This window comes from Malurus melanocephalus, unplaced genomic scaffold, assembly GCF_030028575.1.
Source record: "Malurus melanocephalus ecotype Western Australia unplaced genomic scaffold, MMel_1.1 scaffold_524, whole genome shotgun sequence".
In the NCBI taxonomy this organism is placed as follows: domain Eukaryota; kingdom Metazoa; phylum Chordata; class Aves; order Passeriformes; family Maluridae; genus Malurus; species Malurus melanocephalus.
This window is the reverse complement of record NW_026623756.1, coordinates 4,719-14,387: the sequence shown is the minus strand read 5'-3', so window position 1 is coordinate 14,387 and position 9,669 is coordinate 4,719. Positions and strand designations below refer to the sequence as shown.

Sequence of the window (9,669 nt, the reverse complement as noted above, 5' to 3'; positions counted from 1 at the left end):
CTCGGACACGTGCTCGGTGCGCGTTCCCGCGGCGGGCGGGGGCTCGGACACGTGCTCGGTGCCGGTACCGGCCATGGCGCAGCTCACGGCGCGGTTCCGCACGGAGAACCGCAGGTGAGAGTTCTCCCCTCCCGGGCTGGGGATGGGCTCGGGGAGCGGGTGACGCAGAGGCGGTAACGGCGCGCTGTRCCCGCAGGTTCGCCGTGGAGGATGTTCCCTTCTCGGTGCCCGCGGCCTCCGAGACCACCGACCTCAGCCAGCTCATCAACAAGCTGCTGGCGGCAGCGCACGGTAGGTCCCGCGGCGGGGCGGCCCTCACAGCACGGCATCCCTCACAGCACGGCATCCCTCACAGCAAGGCATCCCTCACAGCACGGCATCCCTCACAGCACGGCATTCCCTCACAGCACGGCATTCCCTCATGCCCGGCCGGGCTGGGCCCGGCTCCACGCGGGGGCTGTCACAGCCGGGGACAGCGACAGCCCGAGCCCTTCTGCCCCTCTCTTTGGCCTGACTGCCTACAGTAAGGCACTCCTGGAACTTGATCTGAAACCCTGCAGGTATCCGGGCTGCTAGCCATTCCTGGCAGAAATGCACCTTGGCGCCACAGGCCAGGCTGCCACAGCAGATGGGAAGGGAAGCGTTGCCCAAAACCTGGTACAAGAACTAATGAAACCAAATGTTTGGGTTTTATGACAGCTTTTAAAAAAAACTGAGCCATTCTGTCAGTGCTGAAATGGGCCTGACTGACTTGAAAGATTATCCGGGGAAGAACACTTTGGCAATGTTGTTGGAAGATCCTGATTTCCATAAGAAACGGGACCAGTGGTATTATATCCTGCTTCTTGAGACTTCTGCAAGTTGCTTTTGACCCATGAAATTGCAAACGACCTTGAGTAGAGAAAACCAGCACACAGTGTAGTGCTTCTGCTAAAATGCAGGGCCTTTGTATTTTATGCCATTACAAAAAATTCTTAGGGCTTTCCTACTGCTGCCACAAATACAGGGCTCTAGTTGGTGGTTACAAAAGTGCCAAGATCCATGCAGAGCAGTCAGGAAGCATCACTGGGGTTTGGTTACACATGGCTACAGAGGCAAACAACTCTTTGAACACCAACAGCAAWTTTTTCTTCCTCTTAACTTAAATAATCGTGTGGAAGTAATGGGTTGCCCACTTAAAATCRGGAGAAGAAACCAAGTGGTTGTGTTTTCTGTTCTTGTAATTTGCTTTGGGGTTTTGTTTTGGTTGGGGAGTGGCTGGGTGTGTATGTTTGGGTCTTTTTTTAAATGCATCCTAACTCTATTTTCCTGAACCAGTCACAAAATGATGCTGTTCTTGATGGTATCAAATAAATAGTGACACCTGAACGTGGATTTTTCCTAATTTGTTTCAGCGGATCACAAGTATGTGGAATTTGACTTCCTTATCAATGGCCAGTTCTTGCGAGTGCCACTGGTCACACACATGGAAATGGAAAATATTTCCACGGTAAGTCATATTCCATTTCTCCCCTTCTTGGACAGYAGAACAGACTTACTAGTTTAATTCAATCTGATTTAGGTATTACATGTCAGCTAGATAGATTTTCTTGCTCAGTTTTATTTATTTTCTGACTCGCCCAGGAGAATTCCCTGTGTCCATTCTGAACTGCAGTGATTAGAGACTACAGAGAGCAAGCAATGCAAGGAACATGGTTATCCAAATTGTTGTCTGCATACAGTTCACAGAGAACTTGTCTTATTCCCTTCATCATTAATATATGTTAATCTCTTATGATGGGTGGTAATGGGGAGGGTAATGCTACCTCTAGAAAATGTTGCAAAGTGTTTTAGAAACAAGTTTTATATTTGTAAATATAGAAGAGGAATGTAAAGAAGAGTGAAACCACTTGTTTTTGCTTCCAGCTTGCTATTATTAATATTAGTATAGATAATATACAATTAATATATAATATGGAAAGCAGTATAATTCACACCTTTTTTTTCTAAATATTTTAGTTCTATTGATGTGGCAATGGACTTGGATACCAAGATCTTTGCTCAATGAATTTGTATATATGTACCACACTGCAATTATATTTTACTGTTACTGATTAAAAAAMCCACACTAAATCACTAAATAACTGTTTTGCTTGTGAGCTCAGGAAGAAGTGGTGGAAATAGAATATGTGGAGAAATATATGGCCCCTCAGCCAGAAGARTGCATCTTCCATGATGACTGGATCAGTTCTGTTCAAGGCACTCAAGAATGGTACCACACTAAGYCAATTCCAAGTTTTGTCTTGTTTATTTGTGTTCCTCCATGGTGTCACATCGAGTGCTATTCTCTCTGTAATAGTCTCCTGGGTGTGTTTTTTCCCTCTTTGGTCTTTCTGTTTTATTTCTTTTAACCTGTCAGGTCARTCAGCTACTTGCTTTTGTAAGCAGTTCACTGACAATGACTTTTTAACACAAAAAGAAAACAGCTAGAGACACTGAAAATGAGATACTGCTTATACAGATGAACAAAATAAATGCTGTTTAGCATCCTTTCTCTTGCTGTAAAGTAAGTTTTTATTCCTTTTTTTGCTTAAACCCTTGACTTCCAATGTGATACCCATTAGCAACAAATAGAATAGTATGTCTTTATGCAGACATTTTCCTTAAAAAAAGCCAGATAGCCATAATTATCTTTTTCTAGGGTGTTTTCACATTCTTTTTCCAATCAACTAGGTAATGTTGATTTATTAACTAGAGGTTTGAAAATGCTTTGAGAACCTCTGCCAACATATTAAAACCAACGAATTAAGTTTTAAATTGTGTAAATTATATAAGCAAACTCAAATCTCACCTACCAGAACATGCAGTACTCTCACTGCTTGTCTTTCTGGCCTGTACTCTCAGCCTTCCAGCTGCAAGGCTTTAATCAAGCTTTGCTCTGTAGCAAAAAAGATTTCTATACTTCTCCAAGGTATTTCTTTTAATTCYGTTATTGTGCTAATATTTTTCCAATTTTTTGGTTGAGGCCTTATTTCAAAAAAACATTTGTTGGTTTTAATGATGTTTCAAATGCTGTACCCTGTAGGATATTAACTGGCTGCTATGATCAGACTGCTMGAATCTGGTCTGCAGAAGGAAAATCCATCATGACAATAGCTGGGCACACAGAAGTGGTGAAGGACGTGGCATGGGTGAAGCAAGGTCAGTATATATAGCAGGGGAATAGGAGTAGTTTGATTTATTGGGGGAGAGATGTTACCATTACTTAACCATGTAAATGTAATTCTTGCAGTCTCTATCAGTGGCAGAAATGAAGTCATGGTGGGCATAAATAGTCCTTAATAATGAATACAGTTACTTTAAGATGGTTGTTGTGTGTCAACCTTGCAGATATATAAGTATATTAATTGTACTTGCAGGGTGACATGATGTAAACTGAAATGTCTRTGAGTTTCTACCTATCTGCAATTTCTTCTAGGATTAGAATAATTATTTATAAAGACTTTGGAAAGCTGAGTTGGGCATAAGTGTAACTTTCTTCTTCCTCAGATAGTTTRTCATGCCTGTTACTCAGTGCTTCCATGGACCAAACTATCCTCCTCTGGGAGTGGAATGTGGAGAAAAACAAATTGAAAGCCCTTCACTGCTGCAGGGGACACGCTGGGAGTGTTGAGTCTGTGGCTGTTGATTGCACAAGAACCAAAGTGAGTGAGTCCTGCAAAGAAACCTTTGTATTTTGGGATTTAGCAGCCCGTACCTTAAAAACCCTTTGTTCCTGCATAGGTATGCATCATCATGATTTTATGACACACTGATAATTTTCCAGTCTTGTTACAAGTGGTGTTTATTGAGAATTAGGAGTGTTACATCAGTGCTAAGCCACAGAATCACAGAATCATTTCGTTTGGAAAACAAGTCAAGTTTTAAAGTATATTTGACTTCAAGTGCAGTTTTGTGCAATTATGAACTGTTTTGAATCTGACCTTTTTTTTGATGGTTCTGGTGGGAAAAAATTTCCAGAGTACTTGGAAGAAACAGGTGGTAAAGAGTTCTTTCCCATCATCCCAGAATTCAACAGTTATGAGCATTCCCACCAAAGGTGGAGGGAGTCATTACTCCCAGCTTGACTGAATATCAGACAGGTTAAAGTAAACTTTTTGGTGCTGAAGGAAATAGATATTTTGTAAATATTTTTCTTACAAAGAAGTAAAAACAATAATTTGATGTATACCTAACATTTTTGTTTTTTTTTTTAAGGACCCCAGCATTGTTACTCAAGTGTTATAACCATTGGTTAATTCTACAAGCAGGTCTCTCTTCCAAGGTCTGTCTGGATCAACTTTTAACAAAATGCTTCTGTTCATACAGTTCTGCAGTGGATCCTGGGATAAGATGTTAAAGATCTGGTCTGCAGGTAAGTTGCAAGTTGTAAGGCTGTACATCACTAGGCTGTACACCAAACATTACTAGTTTAGTTAATTACACAAGTTCAGATTTGGTTATCACCTGCATGGTATTTGTAGGCACCAGAAATTTTGAGATTTGCTGAATTATTTATATGGAGATGAAATTCAAAGACCTGTAGCTCAAGTCTGCCTGTCTTCTGTCACAGTACCTACAGATGAAGAGGATGAAATGGAAGAAGCAGCTAACAGACCACGGAAAAAGCAGAAAACTGAACAGTTGGGACTGACAAGGGTAAGATGAACTGCAGGTTTGTCCAGGATTTTTCTTTAGAAGCGTTACCACAATGAATAATTTGGTGACTTTAAAGGTAATCTTAAAACTTCTGCTGGTATGTCTCAGGCTAATCAGACATTTTTATTTGTTGAAATAATAGATCTTTTGATGATATTCAAATCTGTCACCGTTGAATTCTAGACTCCCCTGGCAACCCTCTCGGGCCACACAGAAGCTGTCTCCTCTGTACTGTGGTCAGATGCTGAAGAAATTTGCAGTGCATCGTGGGACCACACCATTAAACTCTGGGATGCTGAGACTGGAGATCTCAAATCAACTTTGGTGAGATCATTATACCCTGTAGCTTCAGCTGAAGTCCAGCTCAGAGAAAAAAAAAAAGGCTGTGCTTTTTGAAAAAGAGTACTTCCTGTCTTAGAATTATGGTTTTCTTTTCTGACAGACAGGAAACAAAGTGTTTAATTCTGTCTCCTACTCACCACTGTGTCGACGTCTTGCATCAGGGAGCACTGACAGACATATCAGACTATGGGATCCTCGCAGCAAAGGTGAGCTAAAACATGGATAGTCTCAAAGATGTTCTCCAAAATCAGAACTTTTTCCTGTTGAGAGGCATCTCATAGTTTTCTGGTCCCTCTGCTTGGAAACAGTCATTTGAGGGCTTTTTTTACCYACRAAGRTTWCATCTACTTTCTSTATTCTGGTGCAAGACTYGTTTTAATTTCTTACCTTTTAAGTYTAACTGGGCTTAGGTTCTCTGTTTTTAAACTTATTAATGAATGTTATACAACTGTGCAGCTGAATGTAATTTTTTTTTGTAATGTTCAGACTTAGACTTGTCTGATAATCATTGAAGTGAAATAGTAGTCATGGTACTATGTATTACAARCAGATAGAATTAGGGATATTATGACTGAGCCTACCAGCTTTATTTTCATAGACACGTTTCATAGAATGGTCTGTGTTGGAAGGGACTTTAAAAATCTTCTAATTATCCTGCCTTGGGCAGGGACTCCTTCCACTAGAGCATTGCTCAGAGCCCCACCCAGCCTGGCCTTGAACACTTCCAGAGATAGAGCAGCCACAGCTTCTCCGGGCAACCTGTTCCAATGCCTCACCAATCTCATAGTCAAAAATTTCTTCCTAATACCTAATCTAAACCTGGAAGCTATTTGTCAGTACATGTTCTTGTAAAATAGTCTTTCAACATGTTTCTTGTAGGCTCTCTTCAGGTATTAGAAGGCCGCAAATAGTAAAAAATGTTTAGCTTCTGTAAATCTAATACAGAGATCATTAGTTTATTATGTGTTGTCAGTAAAATATTTTTTTTGTTTGTCTTTTAAAAAAATATTTGAAAAGAAAGTTAATAGTGACTGGAAAGTACATTTTGAGGGATTTGGAGTTGGTTTTGTTTTTGTTTAGTTGGGTTTGCTTCTTTGTTAGTTTTTTTTCCTTCTCCAGCACTTGTGTGGCTTATATTTTTGTTCACTTTGAATAAAATTCACTTAACACTTAACTTGAACTGCAGTCTCACTGGATTTTGTACACATCTTAAATGTGCTGGTTTCAGCTAGCATCTGCTGATGTCTGTGTTTTTTCCTCTTTCTATTCAGATGGCTCCCTGGTTCTCCTGTCTCTGACTTCTCACACAGGTTGGGTGACATCTGTGAAGTGGTCACCTACCCATGAGCACCAGCTGATCTCTGGTTCTCTGGACAACATTGTGAAGCTTTGGGACACAAGGAGGTAAAATAAATCTCTGTTTGTTGCTGTTCAAAGGCATGTGAGCTGTTCCTCATGAAATAGCAAAAGCAGAGACTTTCACTGGAAACACTTGTGGCATTTGTGAAAACCCTCTTATGTTTTAGAAGTCAGCAATATAATGAAAGGGAGGAAAATGCCTGTATTCTACCAGAGGGCTGGGAAACATGCACAGCTGAGCAGCATCTGAAAGAAAGAAACTGTAACAAACTCTTCCTAACAACTGGCTGAAATTCAGTCTCAAAGTTGTTTGCAAGCAGATGAAAAATGTTGCTGCTTTTCTCCTTGGTGATGTAGGAGAGGATAATACTAATGTGATTGGTTCTGGAGAAAGCATCACAGATGGTAGATACCTGTACTCTCTCAAAGTGTTCATAACTGCTTGACCACATCTGTTGGAAAGCCTTGTACTAGCATTTCTTCCTGGGACTAGCTGTTTTCTATGATTGCTGATACAACTTCAAACCTGTTTTTCACTAGTTGCAAAGCTCCTCTGTATGACTTGGCTGCTCATGAAGACAAGGTTTTCTGTGTGGACTGGACAGAAGCAGGGGTAAGAATCTGAAGAGCAAGTTACTCAGTTTCTATGCAGGGTGTGTAAGAAGAAAGCTAAAAACAGTTATGGACTGTTTCTTCCTTATGCCTAAAGCTAGAAGAGAACAGGGTTGTAGCTATGCTGTGGTTGGTATCTGGGTGGCAGTGTCACAGGGACTGCAGCCTGTCCCCACACTGCCAAGGGGAAGGGTGGGAGCTGAAGCTCTGTGGCATTTACTGAGCATTGTACTGATATTCCAAACAAAGAGAAATGAGAACAGCACTGCACCTTACTTGGAAAACACCTTCCAAGGTACTGTTTTCTGCCTTGGGGACTAAAGCAGCATCATGAAGTAACAGCTGGCGTGTGGCAGTCAGTGCATATAGAAAGGGGAAATTGTATAATCCTCTATAGCAAGTTGTTCTGCTACTGTACTGGTACACATGTATTTAAAATGACCAAATGTTCAAGATTCTCAGTGTGCCTCCTGTTCTCAGGAAAAGCTTTCGCAACTTCCCTACAAAAATTCACTTTGAACTTTCAAGAAGAGGGAACTTTAAGAGACAAAGTTGTTCTCTACTTTCATTCTGGGTTTTAGTCATGCATTAACAATTCACAGTAGTAAACATCCTTCTATAAAGGAAAGAAAAATTGACTCCTTAACTTTTGTGTACTTATTTTGCTTAGCTCTGATATTAATCACAATTTCCTTCTCTCATCAGTTGTTACTGAGTGGAGGAGCAGACAACAAACTCTATTGCTACAGATACCCAGCTACAGCCTCTGATGTGGGGGCATGAAGATCAACGGCCAGAAAACTTCTTTCAAAAAAACAAGATTTTTGCAGCAGTTGCTCTCTATTAGCATCTCTACACAATCAACTTCCAAAGAAAGGAGAAGTTTGCTGTTGTTCCTGGTTTTGTATTGGTAACCTATGTCCATATTTGTCACAGAAACATAGCAAAGCCCAAGTGGGATTAATGTGAAACAAGGCAAAGGTCATTTCCTCTCTTTTTGGTGGCTTTGAATTAACATCTTTTAAATGACTATTTGTATAGCCCTTTTAATAAGAAGTAAACTGTTTGCTGATACTTAGAGAAAAACTACTCACTGACTAAATTATTTTTTTAGTTTATCTGTTTTCCGTTGGGAAAAAAAAATAAAGCTTTTATCAACAGGTCATTGGTTTAGTATGTCATTTCAGATAAAAATGAGATCTCAGCTCTGCTCTCAGTCTGGCTGTTGGCAGTTCTTATGATTTGGTCTTTAATTAATCAACCCATGCTTCTTTCTGGGATGAAGACTTGGTATGCTTGCAGTGCAAGTGGCATGATACAGAGGAACTTGACAGAATCATTGGCAGATGAAATATTCTGAATTTTAGTATCTTATAAATTAGGGCTGTAGATTATAAGAATGCCAGCCTTGTATCACAGTACTAGCTGTGTTGCTGTAACATTAATGTGGTGTTCTGGTCCTAAAAGCATGTGTAGAAGCAAGTGGTGGATCACACAGAGGAGGCAGAAGAATAGGTCATTTGTTCTTGAAAAGAACAGATTCAAAAGTTGCAATAGCTTTTAGGCTGATAGAGGATAAGTGCTATTCAAACATGCTCAATTTCTCTGCTTTCAGTTCAGCATTTAAATGAAAAACTGATTACTGCAGCTTGCTGGATGACATGAATGTGATGTTAAACACATTGTTCCTGTGTGGAAACCACACTTGAATATCTTCACCAATGTCTTGGCTTTCAATCAATGTAACACCTGCACAGCACAAACAAGTCAAATGCTTAAATTAGTAATTTTTCTTTGAAGAGTGAGAACTCTGACCTCCAGGTTTATAATACTGGCATATTATATATAGACTAGAGCTATAATACACATACAGTTCTGAGAAAGGAGTTTTAGGAAATACCAAAGAGCAAAACTCCACACTGTCTGGAGAAAATGGCAAAGGACAGGGGGACGATCTCTGATTCCTTTGCTCTGCAAGTGAAATATTGCAACTAACAATTCATATGCAAGTGTCTCAAGACTCGTGAATGCATGATAGGTAACCTTAATAGGGTTTTCTTATGTTCCCAGATTGATTTACAAAACACTTTTAAAAAAGATCATGTCACTTGAAGTGTCAGCTTAAGGAAACACAGCTGGCATCAGTTTCACGTTCAAACAGTGAATCCATTAGATCTACCTGTAATAAATACACAGAAGAGAAATAAATATATATCTAAAAAGGGAGGTTTTGATGGACCACAGTCAAAAGCAGGAGCATTTTTACAACCAGGAGAAGTACTGTGGCAAAAGAACAGACAAAGAAGGAAGTAAGTAAACCATATTAACGTGAAGTGATACCAGTGTAAGCACACTGTATTTGGAATATTATCTGTATTACCACTGTCCATAACTTATCCTGAAACCAGTATTTTTTACATTTGGCTGCCAGTTCTTTGGATAAACTATAATCTTAAATAAAATGTTTTAATAAGACTTTCCTTTCAAACATGCAGTCCATTAATTTAAAATAATCATGTGATATTACAATGGTCAACATGAGCTGATTTTAGAACTGCAGAACTGAGTCAAAAACATGGCAATTCAGAGTCAAGGTACTGATGATGACTACTCAAAAAAACCCCTTTTTTTACTCCCCTAGAAACCATTTCTGCATATTCCTAGTGCCCTAGTAGCATT

General features: G+C 39.9%; 1 protein-coding gene across 1 annotated transcript; it reads left to right on the top strand.

Moving 5' to 3' along the window:
• Nucleotides 1–6: 6 nt before the first annotated feature.
• On the top strand, nucleotides 7–8,155 carry LOC130582809 (ribosome biogenesis protein WDR12). Its single transcript, XM_057381726.1, has 13 exons — nucleotides 7–114; nucleotides 197–291; nucleotides 1,395–1,489; nucleotides 2,145–2,251; nucleotides 3,065–3,180; nucleotides 3,529–3,683; nucleotides 4,348–4,393; nucleotides 4,592–4,677; nucleotides 4,861–5,001; nucleotides 5,120–5,225; nucleotides 6,291–6,423; nucleotides 6,919–6,991; nucleotides 7,696–8,155. Exons 1-13 carry the CDS (start codon nucleotides 74–76, stop codon nucleotides 7,771–7,773), a joined length of 1,272 nt encoding a protein of 423 aa, XP_057237709.1. The 5' UTR covers nucleotides 7–73; the 3' UTR covers nucleotides 7,774–8,155.
• The last annotated feature ends 1,514 nt before the right edge of the window (nucleotides 8,156–9,669 follow it).